The sequence below is a fragment of the Vigna angularis genome, chromosome 1, assembly GCF_016808095.1.
Source record: "Vigna angularis cultivar LongXiaoDou No.4 chromosome 1, ASM1680809v1, whole genome shotgun sequence".
Classification (NCBI taxonomy): Eukaryota; Viridiplantae; Streptophyta; class Magnoliopsida; order Fabales; family Fabaceae; genus Vigna; species Vigna angularis.
The window spans coordinates 32,409,121-32,435,595 of NC_068970.1; the positions used below are offsets into that span (position 1 = coordinate 32,409,121).

The window sequence follows — 26,475 nt, forward strand, 5'->3', positions numbered from 1 at the left end:
ATATAGGTTATGAGCTTGTTTTATATTGGAAATCAATTTTCGCATTAATGAAAGTCACGCCTTCTAACAAAAAACACATCTTCCTAGTTAGTTTACACACCTTTCAACAGTTTGAAATTCAACTTGATTTTATTCAAACTTTAAGACATACCATGCACCTGAAAGGTTTTCTTATACTACAAAGTTTACACCGGTAATGTGAAAAAACTCATCAAAATCACATGTCTCAAAATCTAGAAAACACTTAGACAGAGATTTACCTATAAGCTCTATATTAATAAGAAAGGTTGAATCTATAGTTTTGTAAAGTATGAGTTAAACTTTTGATGAAAAGAAAACATTTATGGACATAAGGAAAGGTAACGGTACTTGGCATGAGGACTCTTGTGGGGCTTCTGTGTGCAGTCAATGAACAATGTGCTGTGCCCCATCCCCTCTCTTTGAAAACGATTGCATATTCCTCCATTCGCGTTTCGTAATCGTAACCCAACTATTTCTTACTTATCTCTCATTTTGACTTCATAATCAAATTTCTTATTCCTTCGCGTGTTCATGAACAGTGTCACATGTACCCCTTTTTGGAATCGCACCATTTTTTAGCTACCAATTAGATAAGGAAATAGTTCTTCTATCAACATTATCTAAAAAAGCACAAACACATACCGTTTTATCAGAAAAACACGCTCACCGTCTTAGCTCACTCTCAATTCAACAAGAGACTCGTTTTCAAAAATCTTACATGTATAATATGTAATATGGTTCATCAATAATTATGTGGTTATAAAGTAAAATGATTAATATCATGCAGAACTAATTAAGATGAGATGCTCTATACAAAACACTTTCTGAACTACCGAAGCTCTAGCTACAGAACCAAAACGGAAAAAACTTACACTATTGTGAGAGAGAGAGAAACACTAAGATACAGAAAAACAGAAGCAGAAGCTATAGCCAGCTATCTCTAAAGAAGAAAGTGGTCATTTTTAAAATTTTTCCGTTCATATTTTCTCCTGCGTGGGATCAATTACGTGACGTGTGAAGACTGTTTCCAAGTCTGGTGGCGTGAAAAAGTCTGGAACAACGGCACGATAGTTGCACTTGAAGGAAGGTTTTGGCTTGCTAGGAGGAGGTGGGCACGTGAAGGGTGTAGGGATCTTGGATTCGACGGCTGTTGGTGTGGTGGAATACTCCTCCGTGTGAACCTCTTCCTTATGTTCGTTCTCGACAGGGACAGTGTAAATAGGCTTCAATGGCGGGCGTAACGAGATTCCAGCGATGAGCCATTTTCTGTTGCTATCTGAATCAAAGCCTCCCTCCACTTGTGCCTTCTCGGAGAAACCCATGTGGATGAAAAAGCATAAGAGTTTTTGTTGATGAAAAAGGGAGAGAGGAAATGGAAAAGAGAAGAGGGTGAGAATGAAGAGTAAGATACAGTATTAAATGTGTGGAATATAAGGTGTGAGGATGATGAATGTTGGTGTGTTAGAAGAGAGGTTAGAAAGCAATTGGTGAAGAGAGAAGCAAGGGAAGAAGAAACTCGTGACATAAGCGGTCACCATTAAATAAAGAACACCAATTAGAAGACTGTGAGAGAATGGTGCTGCTGCTGAGGGTGAAGATGCCCGTGAAAATGCCTCAACATAAGACAGGATGTCTAAATAAATGCTTAATTTTATGTAAATATAATATTATCATCTTCCTCTCTCTCTCTCTCTCTCTCTCTCTCTCTCTCTCCTCTCTCTCTCTCTCTCTCTCTCTCTCTCTCTCTCTCTCTCTCTCTCTCTCTCTCTCTCTCTCTCTCTCTCTCTCTCTCTCTCTCTCTCTCTCTCTCTCTCTCTCTCTCTCTCTCTCTCTCTCTCTCTCTCTCTCTCTCTCTCTCTCTCCACCTTTTCTTTTTCTTTACTTTTTATTTTTACACTTCTACTTTCAGTTTTTTTTACACAAGTCAAATGTCTTAACTCAATCTTACTCCTAATTAATTTAAAAAAAAACAAAGGAGTTTGTTTAAGTTAAGAAAAAAGTTAGGTTGAGTTCTATCCATAAAGAATATGTTGGTCATCCCTTCATGATTGAAATAATTTGTTATTCATCATTGGAACTAATATAAAATAGCGAAATTAATAGTTCTTAAAGTTGTACATTATTACTTAATTCAATAATTCAAATTGTAATTGATAGTCCCTTAAATAAATTAAATAGTTCTTGGAATATAAAGTATGTCAATCATTTTATTCATTGAAATTTTAATAGTAAAACAGATTTTTTCTCAATTATAAAAGTTTGTTTACAGCTCTAAATATCTGTTCAAAAAGGCCTCAGTGCAATTACAATCAAGGATCACTTTGTTTGTAGTTTTAAAAACTAATTTATTGATAGTTTATATTTTTTTAAGGATTATTAAATTTTTATTTTTATTTATTTCAAATATGAATTTGACTATCACTTTATGTATATATTTTTATTAGTTCACTTTTATTTTCTGAAAAAAATTAAACCACGCATGTCGACATATGTATAGTTCAATAGTAGTTTATGTGGAAACTCAAAGTAATTTAAAATACAAAGATTCTTCAACAAAAAAAACAATGCTTTAAATACAAGATGAAGATACACTTAACTTTTATAATGAAGAATATAGAAAAAAAGATTTTTTTTTTATTTTCAATAAAAAGAATCAAAATTAAAAGTAGTGACAGTAAAAATTATTGTCTAAATTATACGTTGTTAAGATAGGAAAGTGATTATAAAAAGTGGGATTAGTATGAATAATTTTTTCCATGCTCTATAAATATATCCTATATAGCTTGGGTTTGGTAATTAGCTAATAGAAAATAGAATAAGGTAGGTTGAAATATGGCGGGAATTGTTTGAGGGCATTGCGTTGTTGTTGTGGATGAAGAAGAATGGGAAGTTATTCCCTCTATGCCAAAAGCCATAAGCAATAGAAAGCAGCTTTCTCTTTTGCCAAACTTTTTTTAGATGCGGCTCACAGAGAATCATGTCACCACCAATCATTCTTTTTTCCCATTTTTTATCTTTCAATTTTCTGCATCTCCATCATCATTTCTCCCTTATCCTCATCAAATTTTTATTTCCACTAAACCTTTTCTAACCCTAAATTAACGTATCATTCATACATACTTCCATAGCTGCTGCCTCCAGGCCCACCTTTTCATACCATAAATTAAAGCTGCTCTTCTTGTCGTCTGCTTATGTACATCTTTTTTCTCTAGTTTTCACTTCCTAATCAAATAAATTAAGCCCTTATGTTCATCAAAAACAAAATTACCTAATATTATTTAACTCAAACAATTACTTTAATAAAAGATACTCCTTCTCATGTAAAGAGTTGACAACCATTCTTTATTTTCTTAATAAATCCATCAGAACCAAATAAGAACAAAGTTAACAAGAATTACCATAACAAAAAACACCTAAAATATCCTCCTGGAAAGTGGTGACCACAAACAAGATTCAAGCTTTTGAGAATGTAAACATGGAATCAATTCAATTTCGTCAGCCTATTACTTTCACGAATGAAAACAAAATTACCAATTTTTTATTCAAGACGTTAGTTAATAGCATCAAGAATAATGGAAACACAAGTATGGGATAAAGTGTGCCCTTCAAAATCAGCTATAAAGTGATGTCATTTTGGTCTTCAAAAATGTAAACATGGGTATGATTCTTCAATAAAGCAAAGTAGTTTATTTAGTTTATTAACCGTACAATTATCAACAATTTAACATCTAAGTTCAAATTATTTTTTCTCACTTACTTTCTCAATCCAAAGATTATCAAATTGTTTCTAATCACTAAATTTATGATTAAAATTTTTTAGGATTTAAAGTAACAAAAAAAATAGAATTATATCATAAAATATTTTTTTTTAGATTAAAAAGGATATTAAAAATTATAATATACATAATTTTAACAAGGTAAATATACCCATCACCTTGTTTATTTATAAAATGTTTTATAATGATAGTTAAAAAGTTCTTGAACAACAATTTTGAAATCATTGTTATCTTATAGTGAAAAACTATTCTGCTTTATTTATTTATATATATATATATATATATATATATATATATATATATATATATATATATATATATATATATATATATATATATATATATATATATATATAGTGTCCTTGCTTGTCCACATATTTTACCTCCTCAATAGGTACTCAACAGCTTCTTATGAGCGTGTGATCAATGAAAGCAAAAGAGCATATGTGTTCATGTTGTACATTCACTTAAAAACCATATAACTAGTGATGATGATCATAAATCCCAGAAGTCTTCATGAAACCAGCACAAACTTTTATATTTTATAAGAGAGAAAAGTAGTATACCAGTACAAAATGTACTTTCAACCTCTAACATTCAAATTAATATGTAAAATAATTATTATAAAAAAACTAATATGACATTTTTATAAATAAAATATTAATTATCATTTCAATGTCAGGATTTGTGCAAGTTGCATAAATGAATTTTGGATTTTAATTAATGATAAAGTTGGAAATGTGAAGCCAAAGTAAGAGGAATGTTGAAAAGAATAAAACTCATCCAAACATGTGAAACAAGGATATTTAGATTAATCTTTTAATAGATATTGAAACAACATTCTTCCATGACACTACAATATACATCTTAAAGGGTACTAAGTGATCTCCAAATATAACTTCATAATAGTAGGTGTCTGTTCTCACTATAAGATGTGTCCAGCATTATTCAATTATTTTATAAAAAAATAAATTACCTAAATTTGATCAAATTAAATGAGTAAGTGGAGCACAATGTCATAATGTGATCTTGAATTGAAAGTAAAGACTAAGTAATACTGTAATACAGAGAATGAGGCAGTAAATAGTTTGACTATGGCTCAATATTTTCTAGAAATAAGTAATTGAAATGCTATTTAAATAAAAAAATATAAAATATCAGTGACATACAGCAGTGAACCTTATCTTAAAATTAAATTCTTTTTAATAATTTATTAAAACAAGTTAGAACCTCTAATTCTTTTAAGAAGTTTGAAAAATAAGCCAGCAAGTAGGTGTATTCGGGAAGGAGAATGACATTAAATTCTGACACAGTGGGAACCCGCCAAAGGCAACATCACAGTGGCTTCAAGTACACTTTTGAAAGCCTTCAACTTGGCTTAGTTGGCCCACCACACCATTTTATTTTAATAGTCTCATTCTTTTAAGATCCTATCATATTTTTATATTACCATTTAATAATTATAAATGTTATTATTTTATTTCAAAATCTTGTTTATACCGATATGTTATTATTAAAAGAAATTGTAAAATGGAAGTAATTTATTTATTTTAGTGAGTTCCATCAATTTATTTAATTTGGTTAATTTGGTTAATTTGGTTAGTTGAGTTAATTTGACCATCATGTCAGATTAGTCATTCAATCAGTATAATTTTTAAGTAAGTTCAGTTATTTTGGTCAATCAGTCTATTTAATCTATCTCGGCTACTTAGGTTAGATAGGTCAGTCGATCCATCCTAGTCATCTCATTAGTCTAACTATCACGATCCAACATTCATGTCTATCACAACCATCAAGCCATCCAATCAACCTTATCATCTCGTTTATCCTAGCCATTCTGTCGATCCGTCCATCCTGCCCACCAAGGCTAGCACAATATTTAGATTCATCCTGACCATATCGTCCATCCCAACCACCAAGGCTAGCCCGAAATTCAAATCCATCCCATCAACCCATCCATCTCGTACATCCCAACCAACTTGTCCCCTCAATCCCGGCAAGCTCATCCATCCCCATCATCCTAGTCATTCCATTCATCTTGGTCATCTCATCAATACGTCCATGGTATAACCGACCATCCGGGCATCCTTGTCCATCGTGTCCATCTCGACCACCTCATCTATCTCATCATCTTGTCCGTCCCATTCAGCTCAATTGATACGTTGTCGTTGAAGTTATCAAATTAATATTACTTTATAAGACAATTTCAGTATTGCCAAGTTAGTAGTCAAGAAAGTAGATAGGGTTAAAGTAACCCTGGGTCGTTTCCTAACGAATACATAATTGTTTTTCAATACTTGACTCTTATGAAGACCTTCAAAAGGTTAGTAAATGTTGTGCAATGCTTTAAAAATAAGAATGAAAATTTATCCTAATGAATTTAATGTTGAAGAATGTTATGAGTTTAATTGAAGAACAAATGAGAAACTTAGAAATAATTATAATGAGATAACTTAATTCCATTGTTTTTCCAAGATAGATTCATCATCAATTTTCCACAGATCATTGTTCAATTGATTATTGTTCGAGTTTCAAATTAATTAAAGTACATTCTTAATTAACATGAGGGTGATCATACAATTGACCAAAGTATATTATGGATCAAATGCAAGACCTTTCTAGATTATTCAAAATGAATTCAACCAAATTACATTCTCAATCAAATCCTATTGTGTTTAATAATGTCTATTGTTAAATCTCCTAACCAAATTAAAAGTTAATTAATCAAAGTCAATTATCAATTAATTATAGTAGAAATTCTTACCACCAACCAAAGTACATTCTCAATTAGTAGCAAAAACATGTTTAATCATATGAAGGTTCCTAAATTCAATCAAAGTACATTCTCAATCAAACCTAAAAACCCTTGAACTCATATGATCAATATGCATGTAGATTCAAACACCTTATGATGCAGAAATCATTACTTGTAACTTGATTGAGAGATGAAAGGCATAGAAGAAGGATAACTCAAATCAATAATCAAAAGAAACAAATACATTAATTCAACTTAACCTTAGAATCCATAATGAAATTACAGTGGAATAACCCTATAAGCTTAGATATCCATGAATGGAGTAATATACATGGTAAAATAAAAGTGAGAGGAGTGTTGGATGATTGCTTTTAGTAGAGAAGTCTGAGTGAATGAATGAGTTGTGATTTTTGTCTCCCCTAGGTCTCTTTATGTTTGATTGTGTTTGGACTCTAAATATTCTGTTAATAAGATCTTTTATCTTATATCTTTCAAATATTCAACATATTTAATGAGTTCTTAAGGATATAGATATTTTTCGTTGATATTTTCAAATTAAATTAATTATCTTTAAATATCAACTGAATTGTCTTTGAAATTCCATTTATGTCCTTCTTAATTTTCCAAAATTGTAGAAAAGCCCCTGATATTTCTTTTAATTGCACTTTGAATAAAATTATAACTTCAGCTGCACAAATAAACACTAGAATATGCAACATACTTTATGCAACTAAAAATAACATTTTAAGCATCTTTAGTTCTCAAACCCGATAAATCTAATTGTCACAAATTCACTTTCAATAAACCATTTAAGCATAAGAATCTCATCAAAATTTTGAATTTTAAAGCATAATCATGCACTCATCACACCCCCAACTTATCCAAGACTTTGTTATGGGTCATTTTATTCCATATTTGCACTGAATACAAATCCATCATCTAGAAATCAATTTGTCATGGACATGCAAATGAAATCACTCTATTCTTCACACATGAGTTGATCTTTTGAATTCACAAGAAACTCAAATATGAAAGATATCACTCAAGTCAAAATGTATCTATTCTTACCACCAACTCTATCAAGTGTTTTTGGCTTGTGTTTACATTCAAAATACCCATGTAAGTAAACACTGTTAACACTTCGACAAATGTACCGAATCGTATCAAGTAATAATAAATGGTAAGACCATCGTTTCCCAAGAGACTCAAGGCCTAAACAGTTATGTGATTTCTTGATTAAATAAGACTTGTAAACGAAATCATTGTGTTTATATTACGGAAAAGTAAACATGAATGCAAGCATTGATCAATTGGATTGAAATATGCAAAAGTGATTGATGTAAAATATGGAATGATTATGCTGTTGGGGTTTCTGACTTATCCTATCCACTCTCATGTATTTATGAATTCATCTTTCTTCATTAATGTTAATGCCACTTTCTAATTTACCTTAAACCCGATGTCTCGGTCAAGAAAGCCTAATCCTAATTACTAGTTCATAATGTCTTGTCTCCCTAGCAATTAATCATGCATTACATTCGCACAGAAGCTTAAAGGCAAGCGATCATCCTATTCCTATGTCTAGGTAATATTGCTTCCGGGACAATTTCCCCAGTTTTAGATTTACCTATATGTGTCCATATTGATAACATCAATGATCATGCAATTGAATGATTTAAACAAAGCATGCATAGAGTAAAGAGGAAAAACACTAACAATTAATGAAGTAAAACATATATAATCAAGAATAAATTCAATATATGAGAGTTTCAAAGGATTACGTTGTTTCCTCAACAATAATGGAGGTTTAGTTCACCATAGACATGGTGAAACTAGATGAAAATAATGAAAAGAATGAAAGATAGAACCCTAAAAGTGGAAGATCGGAGCTTCTGCATCCAAAATCTGCCTCCAAGAGGTGAAAAGAGTGTAATTTTGCCTCTTTCAGTCCAAAGATATCAACCCTAGGTCAACTAAACCCTTATATAGTTTATAAAAATATCAGAAAACTGGCCCTCAGAGTGACACTCAGCGGTAAGAATTACGTTCAACGGTAAGTGCGACACTCAGAGTGACGCTCAACGATGGCGCCCAAGCGTGAAACAGTGCACTTAACAGCAGACTCTGGTGCTCAGCGGTAGAAATGCAGCTCAGCGGTGATTGCGATGCTTGGATTAGCCCTCAGCGATGGCGCTTAAGCGTCAGACAGAGAACTCAACAACAAGCTTGGCGCTGAGCGGTGAAATGGCGCTGAGCGGTGGCTGCGATTCTTCTTTTGTGCAATTTTTCTTCCTTTCCTGATTCTAACTCCTTCCTACTTCAACTTCTTCATCCAATTCATCTTAATTCCTGTCAAAACAAGGATAAACAAGCATAAAACCCAACCAACTCTCTAATTTCCATAACTTAAGCAAAAGCATGATTTCAAGCTAGTTTCTAAGTCATAAAGGGTGTTTTTGATGTTAAAATTAAGTATAAAAATAGCAATTTTTCAACCGTTATCAAACACCCTTAGTAAGACTCTAATATTCACATACTTCAAGAAAAAAGATGCAATTAATGATCATGAAAACTTTCTAAAGGGTTATAATGAGGCCAAGGCAAAGGTGAAATATTTTTTTTGGGTTTTCTGAGCTTTTGATATAGATAGAAAGAATAATAGAGCTTGATTTCAAAAACAACTTTAGTATTTGTTGTTCTTAAGGAAGATTTTCTTTTGTTTTCTCTTTTCTTTTTTGTTTACTATTATTTTTCAAATCTCTTAACTTTTTATCTTCCTTTTTGCAATTTTTATTATTTTGTAGGTGAGGTACTCACTCACACACTTATTATCACTTACTTCTAACACAATTCATTACTGCTTCTTTCTTCCTAAGGTAAGGAACTTATGATTTTTCTTCTTTTCACATTTGGCAATGACTGAAAACAAGGAAAATAAGTTTAAGGCTCAAAGGGGTTTTCAATGGATTAATGTTAGGACAAGTTGGTTTGGCCAAGTAGCTAAAACAAGAAATGCCTCAATCATATCAAATCATGCATATTTACCTCAGTTGCAAAACAAAGAATCAAGATAAATATTAGAGTATCAACAAAACACAGTCAAATTTCTCAAGAAAAATAGGTATGACACATGGTGGTCCATCCTTAACATTTAGCCCAAAACTCACAAGGTTCAAATTTCTTTCACAAAAGATTTAATCAAAAAATTATTAAATCAACCTAATCAACAAATCATAGAAACAATCCACTCGTATCAACATGACTCATATTTTCCTATATTTTATTACCATCCTAGTTACTAATTGAACTTTCAAATCCATTACAAATACTTATTGAAAACAATATTATTATTATTATTTTTTAAAGAAAACCAACAAAATAGGAAACAAAGTTAATTTTGTCCTCACATCTCCACACTTAATCCATGCATTGTCCTCAATGTATGTCGTATATATAGAATGGAAAGAAAAGTATGAGGGTATTTACCTCCTTCATGGTGGAAGGAATGTTAGTAGGAATTCATCGAAAAAGTCATATTGGATCGAAATGTTATCTTTTCTCTTTTCAATCCTACTAAGATCGTTAGCTACTAAAATATGTGTCTTACTTCTGTCTTGAATAGGAGTCAACTTGTTCTTCTTGTTTTTGACCATTTTGATTTCACATTTCTTGGAAACCACATGTATAGGGCTCACCCAAGTGGTATAAAAAATAAGGTATATAATACATGCTTGTAGCAACCTGGTGACCTCTTTCTTGACAACCCCATCAGTTGAGGATTCAGTCTTCTTTGAGGTTTTCTTAGTAGCTTAGCATCCTCTTCCAGAAGTATCTTGTGCATACAAAAAGTAGGGCTAATACCAGGAATATCTGTCAAAGTCTAGCCTATTGCTTTCTTATGATCTCTGATAACATGCAGCAATTATTCTTCCTACTCATCAATAAGCAAAGCAAATATAATAACAAGGAGTTTCCCACCCCTCTCAAGATAAACATATTTCAAATGAGATGGTAAGGTTTTCAACTTCAAAGTGGGTGGTTGTACCACAGATGGTAATATTTTACTAACTAAGGTTATCTCAACCACCCCAGCATCACACTTGGATGCTACAAAGGCATAATCTGTTGACACCGCATCCCCAATATTACCCTGTTTTTGTAATTTTCTTCATCGTCTAAAGTTATGAACAACGTTTTTGAAAAAGAAAAATCCAAAGTTGGATAAAAAGTTGAGAAAACGTCCAAGAACCCAAAAGAAATTTGTTTTACAACATCACTTAATAAGTCAATACAAAACAAAGAATGATCTTCAATCGGGTGCTTCACAGCTTCCAACACGTTGAATTGCACTTTCTCATCTCCTATTTGATCCTGCATGCAGATCTATATCGGTTTGTGTTGTCATCATGAAGGGTCTTCCCAAGATAGTAGTTGTTGGACTGATTCCTTCACCGTCCTTCATATCCAAGATATAGAAATCTATAGGAAAAATTCATTTGTCTACTCGGACAAGCACGTCCTCAAGCTATAGAGTTAATTGTGCTACGGTTGGCCAGTTGAATGACCACACCAATAGTCTTAAAAGGTCCTAGAGATAAATAAGTAAATATTGATAAATGCATTACATTTATGGAAACCCCTAAATCTAGCATGGCATTGTCAAACTTTGATCTTCCAATAACATAAGGAACATAAAACATACCTGGATCCTTTCATTTTGTTGGTATTTCAATATGCTTCTTAATCAAGCTTGACACATTTCTTACCAAATTTACTACCTCGTTATCCCTAATACGCCTTTTATTTGTGCAAAGTTCTTTTAAAAACTTAGCGTATTTTGGGATTTGTTTAATAGCATTTAATAAAAGGATGTTGATCTTCACCTTTTTGAAAGTATTCAATATTTCTCAGTCTAATTCCTCTATTTTCTTTTTTTTTTCAGTTTCAACCGATTTGGATATGGAGGAGGAGGAGAATAAGATACTGATAACAGTTGAAAAACTGTTATTTTCATGCTTAAATTTGATACTAAAAGCAACTTTTAACACTTAGAAACTAGCTTGAAATCATGCTTTTGGTTATATTTTTAGAAATAAGAGAGCTGGACAGGTTTATGCTTGATTTCAGTGTTTTATGAAGGTTTTAAGGTGAATTTGGTGAAAGAAATGAAGAAGGATAGGAATGGAATCAGAAAAGACATTAAAAAGTGCAAAAGGAGAAGCCGCAACCACCGCTCAGCGGCAGTTTACCGTTGAGCGGGACTCAGAAACCTATGTTGGCTCCGCTGAGGGGTGAAAAGGCCGCTGAGGGGAAGAAACGAACTCACGCACTTACCGCTGAGCGGTACTATTTTGGGCTTGGGCCTAATTTTCTGTAATTTTACGAATAGTATATAAGCTTTAGGGTTTCCTAGGGTTTGTATCTTTGGTTGGGACGAAGCAAACACTCTCTTTTCCACCCCTTTGAAGGAAGATCTTGGATGCTCAGGCTACCTCTCTACCTTTTTAGGGTTTTATCTTTCATTCTTTCATTATTGTTCATCTAGATTCACCATGAATATGGTGAACTAAACCTTGTATTGTCGTTGGGGGATCAATGTAATCTTGTGAAACTCTCATATATGGAATTTGTGTTTAAACATCTTATTTGAGATACATGCTTTCTTTCATCAATAGTTAGGGTTTTTCCTCTGTGCTTAAAGCTTGCATTGTTTAACTCATTCATTGTCATGAGTATTGATTTTGTCGATATGGGAACGTACGGGGAAGTCTAGATCCGGGGAATTTCTCCCAATAGCATATTGGTTGCCTTTAAGCTCCTACACTTCAGAACTAATTACTAGGAATGCTAGGAATTGTATGAACTCGTAATTAAGGATAGGCCTTCTTAACAAGGTGATTTAGAGAGTGGCATTAACATTGATGAAAAGATTGATGAATTCCTAAAGTATATGAGAGTGGATAAGAGGAAATTGATAACCCCAACAACATACTCATCCATATCCTTCATTACGTGTTGGTTTTACTCTTTTTGCCATTGATCAAATTCATGCATACATGTTTAATTACTGTCTTTTGCATTAAAAACCTACAATCAATCATTCACAAGTCTTAAATAATCAACAAATCAGATAACTAACTAGGCCATGAGTCCTGTGGAAAAACGATACTTGGTCTTACCTAGTTTTATTACTTGATACGATTCGGTCACACTTGCCGATTGTTAAACAAGTTTGTGGCGCCGTTTTCGGTGTTCATAAATTTGTCATCAGATACTAACTAAACTTGATTCATTAGTGGTAGTCTCAAGTGATTGTTCACTTGGTCCTTCATTGTTATCAGTATATGTGTCTTTTTTCTCTTCATCCTCTTGGGCTCCCTTAGGGCCTTGTAATTGCTCACTTATTCTTAAAGTAATAGTACTTACATTTCACAGGATGATCACAGTTTGTGCTGGCAATTTATTTGATTCTTTAGCTTCCAGTTTATCCACCCTATGGGTTAATTCAACAATTAATTTCTTAGTCTCTACATTTTTCTCAATTATTATCTTCATGAAATATTTTAGTGACATATCTAGTTGAGATTGTTGCCTTAACTGAGGTGGAACATAAGGTTGTTTATGTTGCTGATAAGGTTTATTTCCTTCAAACATGTTTGCAACAAAAGCTTGAGATGGTTCCACCATGGTAGTTTTTGTTAAGCTATGATATTCATCAGTATAATGCCCTACTGAAGTGAAAATCCCACACACCTTAGAAACTTGTGGATTTGGAGTTTTAATCTAGTTCATAATTTCGTCAAACTTTTTCTCTAGCCTGTCTATTCTTTCATTTATGATTTTTATTGAACTAGTGTTTCCATCTCATGAACTCCTTTTAAGAAGGTCACTAAATGTACTCTTGTTTCAAATTGTTGGCTATTTGTTGCCTTTCGCTCTATTAGATCTAGAACATCTTTAGGTGATCTGTCTAAGAAGGATCCTCCACTTGTAACATCTGTCCATGACCTATCTGTTGGACTTAAGCCTTCAAAAAATCTTAGAATGAAATCTTCTATTTGAAGTTAAGGGCAGGAAAGCACAAAGTTTCTTGAATCTCTCTCAATCCTCACCAAGAGTTTCTCTATCTCTTTGTCTTATATCTTAGATCTCTCTATGGATGGCTGATACTCTAGATGTTGGGAAATATTTTTCAAGAAAAAGTCTTTATATAGTTTCGCAATTTGTAATTTGTGCAGAGAGATAGTACCACAAATCCTGAGTTGCTCCTTGAAGAGTGAAAGGAAATCTCATCTTCAAATTTTCTATCGTGATCCTACACTAGTAAAAAAGAAGCTTTTTAACGCACTATATACGCCTCGATTTTATTGAAACCAAAGCGTATAAAAGCGCGGTGGCATTTTTATAGTTTTAGAGAACTTATATACCTTGGTTTATAGGGAACCGAAGCGTAAAAAGTCTACTGCCTCGGTTAAGTCAGAAACCGAGGCATAAAGTGGAACCAGCGCACACTGCAATCACGTGATAGAAGTTGACATTATTTCTGAATAAGGTCTACTGCCTCGGATATCAGTAGAGTCGAGGCAGAAAAGCTTTCCAGCATCAGTCAGGCGCCAACCGAGGCATATAATGCGAATATGTTGTCAAATTTTAATTATTTTCTAATACTTTAGGCATCGGGTATTCTTGACACCGAGGTAGTATGCCTCTATTACCTCAGGTAAATCTGGAACCGAGGTAGTATAGCGTTTTATAACCTCTGAAATCTCTTTGATTTCATGATACCCTTCTTACTGTTCCTCTTCTTCTCGCTCGCTCAAATCTCTTTGCTTTCACTGTTCTCCAATCACCCTAAAATAACGTCGTCGCTCCGTGGCCACCACTCCGCCGCTCTATGGCCATCACTCCGCCGCTCCGTCGCCACCACTCACGCTGCGTCGTCCCCCACTTCTCGCGCAACCGCTTCGCTGCCTCGCCGTCACGCTTCCTCCTCATCGTCGCTGGCGTGCTGCCTCGAGGCCATTGCCGTCGCGCTCCCTTGTAGCACCTCCGCCTCCGTCGTCGCACCTCCACCTCGGTCGTCGCGCCTCCGCCTCCGTCGTCGCAACCTAAAACCTAGACGAAGGGAAGGTTCTGCAGTACAAGAGCAAGAGAGAGGAATAGCGAGACGTTTTGGGAAAGAAGGAGAAGAAGACACAGACGGAGGAGAACCTTGAGCAGTGGATGCGGAGAGTGAGAATTGAGATATTCGAAGAGTTTTCGTGTTAAGAGATCGCCGAAAAGACTTCAGATTAAGGTAGGAGGAGGTAAACTTTTCTGTTTTGTGATTACTATGATGTGCGAAGCTTTTATGCTGATTCTATGTCTTTTTGTTCTGGTTGAGTACGAATTTTTGTGTGTCTTATGTTGAATGGTATGCTTGGTATATCTACTTTTCTGGTTGAGTACGAGTTATATCTAATTTTTAGTTTTAAATTGTATTTTATTTTCCAATTGAGAATTTATAAGCACGTAAACGGTTGCTGTTAACTTGGACTGTTCAATAGACTTTTGTTAGTCTTGGTTCATTCAATGAAGAGACTAAAGTTCTTCACATTTTGGTGTCTATGAAGTAATTTTCCCCTTAATTTATCTATTTCTTTTAAACTTATATGGAACCAAATCAATGTTGTTTGATATCTGGTGGGAAATATGAGTATATGTTTCTTTTTTATGCTGAATTTCTGTTCGCTTCTCATTCAGACACGTTTTATCTTTTTTAATTTCTGTTTTTCTGTGACCTGAGCTCTGGTTTGTTCTGGTCTCCCAACTCAATTTTGAGTATTCGGCTTGTTTAAGGAGAATGGAAACTAAGAGGATCAAATTGTATGATGTTGCGAAAATTTGGTCGCTGAGCAAGTTTTCGGGTTGTTGTGCGATAGGTTTTGTGGAAGGTGAAAGAAGTGTACGTAAAGTATTGAGTAAGTAAGCATTTTTCACTCTCAATCTCAGTGGCTTAATTGCAAAATTGGATGGGGCAGTAAAAGAGGTTCTTTGAAGAAATTGTATATGAGCATTCATGCCAGAAACATTTACCTGTTCCATGCAATCAAGGTTTGGTTTCTTTTCTTAGGCTTTCTTCGGATGTTGTATTTTTTATGTGATATATTTTATTAGAATGAATTGGATTGGAGCTTTTTTAATGTTGAATGCTATTTCCACATTTTCTGAGAATCATGTGTATAGTAACATCAAGAGTGAGGATTTTGGAGGAATAATAGCAGGGAACATAGATTCGGAATTTAAGTACAAGTCTAAGTTTTATATTGAAAAAAAAAATGAAAAAATAAAGTATCATATAAAAATAAAAACTCATTCGTCCATTACTTTGAATTGAGAATCTCCCTTATATCAATGGGATTAGGTCTGGTTGAAATTGTCTTTTTCCAAAAACTTCCTCTTCAATAAAAACCCAACAAGAACATATAGTAAAGTTGTTTGATTGGTTAACTTGTTTTTTGCAAGGGGATTGTGTCTACTATTTTGAATTTGCATGCACTGTTATTGTTCAAACTTAAAACATTATTTATGTTGTTGAATGGAATGGAAAGGGTGATGAGGAGATCATTGACATCATGTTAATGTACTTGAATGTAGGACACGAATCTTCAGGACACATTACCATGTGGCCAACCTTCTTCCTACAAAAATCACCCAGAATATCTCCAGAAGGCCAAGGTAACAGGTTATTTAATTATCATATTCCACCTAAATCTACAAATACCTAAGGGACAATAGACATGCATATTAATCACTTCATCTTGGAATGAAAAATGTATCCTTGTCCTACCCTGTATAATAGTGTAAGATCAAAACTTAACATTTACTTCTAGTATCTTTATTGATTGGGGAATAGCTTGGTTCAGCCAAAAAAGATTAAATTTCTTCATATATATTTGCTTTGAACTTTTTATTGATAAAGGTAAATGATACCTAACTTGATTCACATAGTAATACCTGTTTTTTGTTTGCATTCTTATATCCTGTGTAGGTTGTTGGTAAGGTTCATGGATACCTTCTTCTAGTTGGGAAAGTCACGTGATAATTAACGTTGTATAAGAATGATATTTCTTTGTATGTTAAGGTTGCTGCATGTTTGAGATTGCTGGACATCAACCTGCATTTCGTGCAAGAACTTTTTGCAGGAATTTAGTTTTATCAATGGAAACATAGTCTCTATTCTTCAATATATTTTAAACTAGCAAAACAATTAACACATGATTGAATGAATAAAACAGGACATGTCTGGACTTGTCAATAAAACAGGACATACTGCCTCGGTTCAGAACTGAGACATAAAGTCCTGTGGAAATTTTTTTTAAAAAAAAAATGACATACTGCTTCGGTTGACTTTGAACCGAGGCAAAATCGTCCACCTTTTTGCCTCATTTCATAACCGAGACATAAAAGTCTAGACTTTTTTCCTCGCCTGTATATGCCTCGGTTCAGGAATCGCTGCCAAAAAGCGAAAATAACCGCTGTCGTTTCCCCTTACTGCACTAGTGCTAGTAGATCTAAAATTTTCACACAACATGTGGAACTGTCTCAAGTGTTTGTGTGGATTCTCCCTTGATAACCTACTGAATTTTGGTAAGGCATTTAACAAGCCAGATCTCAACTTCCGCTCCTCATTAGGATATTCAATGTTACTGCAGATGATTGTATTATAGGAGGTGGTTAACTATCTGATAGTTATTTGTGCCATTTTGTTTGGGTTAGGATTAGGTGAAGGATCAGAGGATATATTTGTGACTAGAGATAATGGAGGTGATATGGCTTCAGTAGTAGCTTTCGATGTGGAAGATGTTCCCTTAGTAGAACACCTAAGTTACAATCTTTTTCACAACTTATGCAAATTCCTTTCAACTTTCGGTTTAATTAAAGTACATTCTTAATTAACTTGAGGGTGATCATACAATTGACCAAAGTAGATTCTCAATCAAATACAAGATCTTTCTAGATTATTTACAATGAATTTAACCAAAGTACATTCTCAATCAAATCTTATTGTGTTTAATAATGTCTATTCTTAAATCTCCTAACCAAATTAAAAGTTAATTAATCAAAGTCAATTCTCAATTAATTATAGTTGAAATTCTTACCACCAACCAAAGTACATTCTCAATTAGTAGCAAAAACATGTTTAATCAAATGAAGGTTACTAAATTCAATTAAAGTACATTCTAAATCAAACCTAGAAACCTTTGAACTCAAATGATCAATATGCATGTAGATTCAAGCACCTTATGATGCAGAAATCATTACTTGTAACTTGATTGAGAGATGAAAGACATAGAAGAAGGATAACACAAATCAATAATCAAAAGAAAAAAATACATTAATTCAACTTAAGCTTAGAATCCATAATGAAATTATAGTGGAATAGTGCTAGAAGCTTAGCTCTTCATGAATCATGGTAAAATAAAGGTGAGAGGAGTGTTGGATGATTTCTTCTAGTGGAGGACTCTGAGTGAATGAATGAGTTGTGATTTCTGCCTCCCCTAGGTCTCTTTATATAGGCTTGATTAAGCTTGGATTGTGAATATTCTGTTAATAAGATATTTTATCATATATCTTATATCTTTCAAATATTCAATAGATTTAAGCAATTTTTAAGAATATTTGATAGATATTTCTTGTTGATATTTTCAAATTAAATTAATTATTTAAATATCAACTGAATTGTCTCTAAAATTCCTTTTGTGTCCTTAATTTTCCAAAATTGTAGAAAAGCCCCTGAAATTTCCTCTAATTGCACTTTGAATAAAATTCTAACTTCAGTTGCACAAGTAAACATTAGAATATCCAACATAATTTATGCAACTAAAAATCACATTTTAAGCATCTTTAATTCTAAATCTCGATAAATCCAATTGTCACAAATTCACTTTCAATTAACCATTTAAGCATAAGAATCTATTAAAATTTTAAATTTTAAAGCACAAATGTTGGCATAAATATGCATTTATCACCAACCATCCCATCCATCCCCGTCATCCAGTCCATCGCAGCAAGCCCACCCATCAAGTCTTGCCTAGCTATATCGTTCGTCTTGGTCATCAAGTTAACCTACTCATCCTATCCATGTTATCAATTCGTCCATCCCGTACATCTTGGTCATCCCCGTCAACCCTTCCATCTCCTACATCCCAACCATCTTGGTCATCTAGTCAACCTAGTTCATCCCATCCCTCCTGGCTAACTCGACCCCTCAATCCCGATCAACATGTCCATCCCTGTCAGGACAGTCATCTTGTCTATCTCAACTTTCTAGTGATCGTGTTCCATCACATCCAACCCGGTCATCCTCGCCAGCACGTCCATCTTGACTAACTCAACCATCTCATTAGCATGTTTAGTCTAGTCATTTCGTCCAAACGATAACTAAAAATTCATACAATAAAACTAAAAGAAGAACAAACTTTAAAGAAAAAGAAAAGGAAAAAGTTGGGACCGAATAAGGCCATATGAGTGAAAGGCTAGGAACAAACTATTAAGTATAGTGAAGGAGCTTGAAACTAACGTGGAAGAAGAGAATACATAAAATACATGGAAGAGAGAATGAGAAGTTTAAGTGATAAAAAATATAATTGACTAAAAAAACCAAAAAATAAAAATATTGATGCCATGATATAAAGCTGGGCATTTTGGGATTTCTATTAGGATTTTGTTTTTTCATATATAATTGAAATAAAAAAGAAAAAAATTTGTATAACTACAAATTTAGTATTTTATACATATTTTAATGTATAATAAAATGAAATAAATGAATATATAACAAAATTTATAATTTTAAGAAGTGTGATTTGTTTTATTATAAATATATTAGTTTATACCTATAAAATGCATTATTAAATATAATGTTTTAATTTATTTTTGGTTTAAACCTTCATTTGGTCCTCATATTTGTTGGTCAATCTGAAGTGGGTCATTGTTTTTCTTACGGTCTCAATTGAGTTCATAAACTTGTAAAATTGTCTCAATTGGGTCCAAATATTTGAAAAATTGAGTCAATTAAGCCCTGCCCGTTAAGTTTTCACAAACGACGTTAAAATTTGCTCACGTGTTGCACACTTAATGTGCTGACGTAAAACTATTATATTAGGTGGAATTTTTTAATTAAATTAACTGTGTTTGACGTGACACAAAATTGAATTAGTAATGTTAAGAACTTTTTAGGATTAGAAATTTTTTAATAAAATAGGGTTAAAGAAAGGGAATTAGGGATTTCATCTGTAAATTCAGTAGAAGAACACACGAGAGAAGACGAAGTAGTAACCTCACCCAACCATCGTTCTCCGCCATCATGCAAGCCCTAAACTCGCTCACCCTCTGTGTTTTTCCCTTGGACCCGCTTCGCGCTCCCAATAATGCCGCCAGCAGAAGGGCCGTTGTCGCCAAACGCGTCTTCTTCGTCTCCGCCATGGCGGCGCCCAAGGTCTCTGCCCTACAACACAAAAAGGACCCCAATCGCGTCTTCTTCGTCTCTGCTTCGCGTCCGAGTTCGGCAATGACGTCGAGGGTTATTACGAGAAGCTTTTATGCCCTTATTATATTCACGACTTCTTCAGATTTCTGCTTTTGGAGGGGTTTGGTTCACCAGATTTGGATTCGTCTGATTCGCAGTCTCGATCATTTGATAACGATCTTGTTGCTCTGGTTTCGAACCTTTGGACGAAATTTTTTCACAGAGTCAAGATTTGCCATCCGGTTGCTCGTGAAGAATTCTTGAAGTGAAAGTGATATCTTCTTGTTATGGTGGTTCGATTTGTTCGATTTTAACCTTAGTAATCTACAAGTTGAGAAGAGAAAGAAAAAGAGCTTTGCTATATTGTACTGTTTGGTTTTCATTTTAGTTTTAATACGAGGGCCATTTTTCATGTTATTTCAAAGGCCCTTTGATTATTGTCCTTTGTTATTATTGATTATCGTCCTTGCCGGAAAGAGTGCCATCATCGACATCGATAGCTTCGACGCGTCTAAGTTTCCCACCCGCTTCAACAGCCAGATCCGTGGCTTCTCTGCCGAGAGCTACACCTTCTCCCAAAATTTTAATTTTTTTTCCTACCCTTTTTGTTGTTTCTGTTTCAGTAGGTTTCAATTGCCCCTGGTTTATATTCTACAGGATAGTGAGCCTGACATCATCAATGATGTGTGTTCAGTGTGTGTGAATTGTGTATTGAAAGAGAGCCACTGATGGAAGCCTAATATATTGCGGCCAGCTTCGGGACAGAGGTTTAGGGTTTGGAGAGTCAAATCTGGGGTTGGAGTGATGTGCCAATAGTTGAGGTGGAGGCGCTTCGAAACTAAGAGAGGGTCAGAGTCTGGTTCTTTCAAAAGCTCACTGTGTTATCAGGGTGCCACCTGCAACAATTCTGGTCATCGTCGCTCACCATTGTCAACAACCATCACTGTCGTTGTTGGCAGAGGGCTCTTTCTAGTCGCGACGCACATCTAACCCTATTTCATTAAAACCTCGTAATCCAAAAAAATTCTTAATATGGACAATTAAATAATATAACATAACATGTCATATAACACTTAGACAATACTTAATAACAAATTAAATAAAAAATTTCACGTAATATAAGGCATATATGTGCACCACGTCAGCCAATTTTAACGTCGTCTGTGGAAACTTAAGGAGAGAGCTTAATTGACTCAATTTTATAAGTTTATGGACTCAATTTAGATCGAGAAAAAAACGAGGACTCATTTGAGATTAACCAACAAATTTGAGGACCAAACGAGGGTTTAAACCTTTATTTTCTTATAAATATAATTATTTAAAAAATCTTATACGTAGTTTAATGTATATATTATTGATGTAAATTTTTATTAAGTAATATCAGTTTAATTTTTACATAAAAAAATAAGAATAACATTCAATTATAAAAATATTTATATAATAATAATTTAATATAAAAAGTGATAAATAAATCTTTTTAGAAATAATTTTTTGAAATATAAAATCATTATAGGACAATTTTTTATATGGCACAAAAGATATATGTTAGGCTTAAATGCTTACTTCGTCCCTATGTTAAAAGGTGAATTTATGTTTAGTACCCGGTTTTAAAAATGAAGACATTGGGTCCCTATGTTATGAAAAATATATGAATAAGGTTCACAAAGAAAGAACAAGTTCAACAAATCATCAAAGAAAAAGTTGAACAAGAGAGAGAAAGAGTTAGACAACAAAAGAGAAAATAGAAAAAGTACGGTCACATCAGCATGGACTTAACGTCGTTGCTGTCAACTTAACAGACATGACCTTATTCATACATTTTTCATAACATAGGGACCAAATGTCTTCATTTTTAAAACCGGATACTAAACAGAAATTCACCTCTTAACATGGGGACGAAGTAAGCATTTAAGCCTATATGTTATTGATAAATATATATTATTTTTAAGTACATATTCTTTTATAAATAGTATTATTTTAAAACATAAAAGTAAAATAATATTTTTTAATTTAATTTTATTAAATGATTAAGTAATTAAAAAATAAAATAAAAAAAAAGATAGTACAAGAAAAAAATTAATAATATTAAATGACCAAGTAATTAGAAATTATGAAATAATTTTTTATAAAAAAATAACATTAAAAAATAATTAATACTTTTAATATCAGTTCTTTTTTAATTATAAATATATTAGAGAAGAAATATTTAATTGTGACTAAAATCTATATAAGGACATAAATTAAAAATATATTAATTTATTTTAAGAATTAACTAATTTTTAAATTAATTATCAGAGATGCTTATCGTAGATTAAATTGATTAACAAAACAATTTTATCTTTAGACATAATTGATATTTTAGATATTGAGAAGATTCTAAATTTGAGAAATTAATACGTTATTTAAGAAATAAAATAATAATTGATTAGATATTAAATAATGAAATTAAAATATTTTTTTATGGTAAATCAGTTTTAAAATATATAAATAAATAAATAAGTAAAATAATCCTTTAAAAGACAACTTTTTATATGGTATAGTAAACAATTTATATTTTTAATAAATATATACTATTTTTTAAATAATATTATTTTAAGTGTAAAATATTTTTTTTAAAATTTAACTTTATTAAATTATCAAGTAATTAAAAATCATAAATATATAAAATATATTTCTATTTTTATGATTAATAAATAAGGGTAACAAATTAATTTTTCTAGTATAGTTTTTCCTTATCATTAAATGACTTAGTAATTTGAAATCATAAATGTAAAAAGCCAAAAAAAATGGTATTTTAGAAGTGGTAGTAGTTTAAAAACAGTGAGACTCGATTATTTTAATATTAAATGGTTTGTTTATTAATAATTTTGATATGAATGAGTTTCATTATTTTAAAATGTACAATATATCTAAAAATAACTTTTCTACGATTCTCTACCTTCTCTCTAAGAGTTCTAGATCCTGAGTCATCTTTTTGACAATCAGGAGGTACCTAATTAACCACGCAACGAGGTCTACATTTCTACGCGATTAGTTTCTTCAACAGAGCAAGTAAGTTTCAACTTCTTTTTCTCTTTCCGTTCTTAATTGAGATCATGTTTAATGATCTCTTGTTGCATGTGAGTTTTAATGTTTTCCCAATTTCATGTTGATCAGAGGTCTAAGGACTTTCTCTAATCTCCATTCGGTGTTTTGTAGGTGATCTAGAGTTCCTTGAGCTCTAAGAAAGGGTTCAGTATTTATAAAGCTTTGTTGCTCTGGTATAAGGTAAGGGAAGTTAAACGTCTTATTATTAACTATAATTGTTTTGCAAGTTCAGTGGTTGTTTGCTTATTAACTTGATTCAATATTAATTTGAGTAATTATGCTATGTTAGTTCAATTAGATGTGTATGTTATTGTATTGTATGATCTATGTTTGATATGATAAAATTAAATGTCTTCGCTGTCTTGAATGATCTAATATGAAGTTGTTTGGATGTTGGAAATTTTATTCAAAGTGTTTGGAGGGAAGAGGGATCAAATACTTGGGTGGTGAAGTTAAAAAGAGAGGTTTTGGTAGGCGAGTTTGATAGGTGTTAGGATGAGGAAGCAACTATTTTAGGATTGTTATTTTTCTCATATGTAACTTGTTTGGGATGCGAATTAGCTTATATGTGTGTTAGAATGAATTGGTAGTCATTTTGGAGTATTTGTAAAGTTTTTTAAGTGTATTTTAAAGGTTTGAACTAGTGAGATTTTGAATTTTAAGTTCTGTGTTAAAATGGTCATTTTGAAGGGTATTGGTAAGTCATTTCTGACTTGGTACAATCCCTAAAGTGAGGTTTAGGTTAATTTTAGATTGAAATCTTGTGATGACACAGTTTAAAACGAGTTTAGGATGATTTATATACTTTTGGTTAGGTCCATTTTAGTTTAGAGTACAACTCAGGAGTGTTAGAAGTTGAGAAAGATACATACAATAGGTCATGAATGGTTGAGGGGTGCAAATTTTGTAGTTTTGGTGTTGCAAAATTATGCAGTCTAGCTGAGCGAGTGCTTTCTAGCTGAGCAAGCAAAACACTTCTAACTGAGCGAATGTAGTCATTGAGTGAGCAAAACCCATTGTTTATGTATTCGCAGAGCGAGTCATGGTGGCTGAGCGAGTGGGATGACAAACACTTTTAGCTGAGCGAGCAGACTTGGTGGTTGAGCGAAAATATTATATTTTCAACTAAGTTTTTATATATTTTCTTAAAGTGTGTTAAATGTATGTGAGTGTTTGAATGATTGGTTTATAACACTTATTGTGAAGTATGAATTGATTTATAATATGAATTGGAAATAAGAATATGTATATGGTTTCAAATGGATTCAATGTAAAGGTGAAGTGATATCAATGGTTTCAAAGTTATGAAAGTTAGTTCCAAGGTGGAACTTCATGGTGTGGTTTCAAGTATCATTAGTCTGAATGCATGGAGCTTAGTATTGGGGGTTATCTTGACACTCTAATGGTCACACATTCTCAAATAGAGAGGTTTGACACATGTGGTGAGAGTAGTAGGAGGTCTTAGTCTTGGGTGCTTTCAGTATGATCCAAGGCGTGAAACTGACTAACCTTATGAGTGTGGTAGGGTGAAACTCTTTGGCAATGACTTTGCAAAGCAGTAAAAGTCACCACAAGTGCACAACCCGCCATAACACGGCATTCATTCTAAGTTCAGACAGTCTAGTCAAAGTATGGTCATGCATAAAGTGTTTAGTTGGTTGATGTCATATATGTATAATGTTTAAATGTTTATATATATATATATATATATATATATATATATATATATATATATATATATATATATATTTAATTGTTTGTATTCTAGTTTATCCTTGCTTTTGTGTGTTCTATTGTGTGTTGTTTTCTCTTTTGCGATGATCACCTACATAGTGTGAGCTTAGGAAAACAATCTTTTTAGTTGTTCTAGCGAGAGGTGAGAGCGAAGCAAATGAGTTGGTAGATGTAACATCCCATTCTAGAATGTCACAAGTCAAAAATTTACTTTTCTTTTTAAGCAAAAAACTAAAAGAAAACTTTATTATAAATCTTAAACTGGGGAAATAAACAATAGTCCATTAAAATCCAACTAAAAGGACATTTATTACAACTTGCAACTTCCAGGTCAATTTCTAAAAAACGAAATAAATCAAATTCACTAAAAATGTTCTAAGATAAAACAAAAGAAGTCTTTCCCAGTTTCTCCCCAACTTCTTGCCACTCTTAATCATCAACTGGAACATTTGTATAATCATCTGCTCCCATATAACAACATGAGTTATACGATCATCGCATTCACCCACAAACAATAAGGTTAAGCTACCATATTCATCATCTAATAAAACATCAACACATCAATTGTTATTTAATTAAGTAATAAAGTTAACAAGGCATATTCAATCTAGTACACCACAACCAAATAAATCCAAGAAGACACACGTTGTCCTTTTGTACTCTATCATATGAAACCTGTTCACCAAAACATGACACATGTTCACCAAAACAAAACAGTTCAAGTCATCCTCCATCGCAACTTCAGATCTATCTCCCCTGCTCCTCAAGACTTATGAGTAAAAACTTCGCTACGGTCACACAGGCATTATACTCAGCTCGATTGGAAAACCTACGGGCGAGACATCCTACTTGATAACGGTTGAAAAATCGTTATTTTTATACTTAATTTTGATTTTAAAAACACCCTTTATGACTTAAAAACTAGCTCTAAATCATGTTTTTTCTTAAGTTGTGAGAATAAGAGAGTTAAAGGTGGTATTATTGATTTTATGCTTAGTTTTCCTTGTTTTGACAGGAATTAAGATGAATTGGATGAAGAAGTTGAAGTAGCAATGAGTTGGAGTTAGGAAAGGCAGGAAAAGTGGCAAATAGAAGAATCACAGATAGTGTTGAACGTCATTTTAGGGCGCTGAGCGCCACTTTCACTAGTGCAAAAACAGCGTATAACGTCACGCGTTCAACACCGTAGCACTAAAACTGCAACGTTAAAAATGACCGGTGGAATTTTCGTCAATAAATTGATTCGCTCCACGTCAATTACTCAAATAGTGCGCCGTCTAAAATGTATTAATGTTAAACAAGAAACATATCGACGTAATCTAAAATGTATTAACGTCAAATAAGGCCAACATCGACCTAAAACAATGACCTTAGAATCACGTAACATCAACTTAAAAAACATTTGACGTTCAACTTAAAATAAAAAAATAACGAAATAGTGGTTTGCTTCCAACAGTAGTACTCCTACCCACATTTGACGTCAGCCATATCAAATATTCGACGTTTTATATTGAATTAATATGACGTCAACCGTAATAAAAGAAGGACGTTGTATATTACAAATAGTAGTTATTTGTTTATTTTTCATTTAAATC

The 26,475-nt window shown here is 32.9% G+C and overlaps 1 protein-coding gene and 1 long non-coding RNA gene across 2 annotated transcripts; one reads left to right on the top strand and one right to left on the bottom strand.

The window, feature by feature from the left end:
- Nucleotides 1-832: 832 nt before the first annotated feature.
- Nucleotides 833-1,659, bottom strand: LOC108339819 (cyclin-dependent protein kinase inhibitor SMR6). The gene has a single exon (XM_017577038.2). It carries the CDS (start codon nt 1,341-1,343, stop codon nt 999-1,001), a length of 345 nt encoding a protein of 114 aa, XP_017432527.1. The 5' UTR covers nt 1,344-1,659; the 3' UTR covers nt 833-998.
- A 12,541-nt stretch (nt 1,660-14,200) lies between these two features.
- Nucleotides 14,201-16,776, top strand: LOC128197969 (uncharacterized). The gene is made up of 4 exons (XR_008250735.1): nt 14,201-14,848; nt 15,474-15,645; nt 16,189-16,269; nt 16,583-16,776. It is a non-coding gene; the product is annotated as an uncharacterized LOC128197969 (long non-coding RNA).
- The last annotated feature ends 9,699 nt before the right edge of the window (nt 16,777-26,475 follow it).

What these genes read in the sequence shown, in the direction of transcription:
- LOC108339819 (XM_017577038.2), bottom strand. Translation starts at nt 1,343, where the DNA reads ATGGGTTTCTCCGAGAAGGCACAAGTGGAGGGAGGCTTTGATTCAGAT.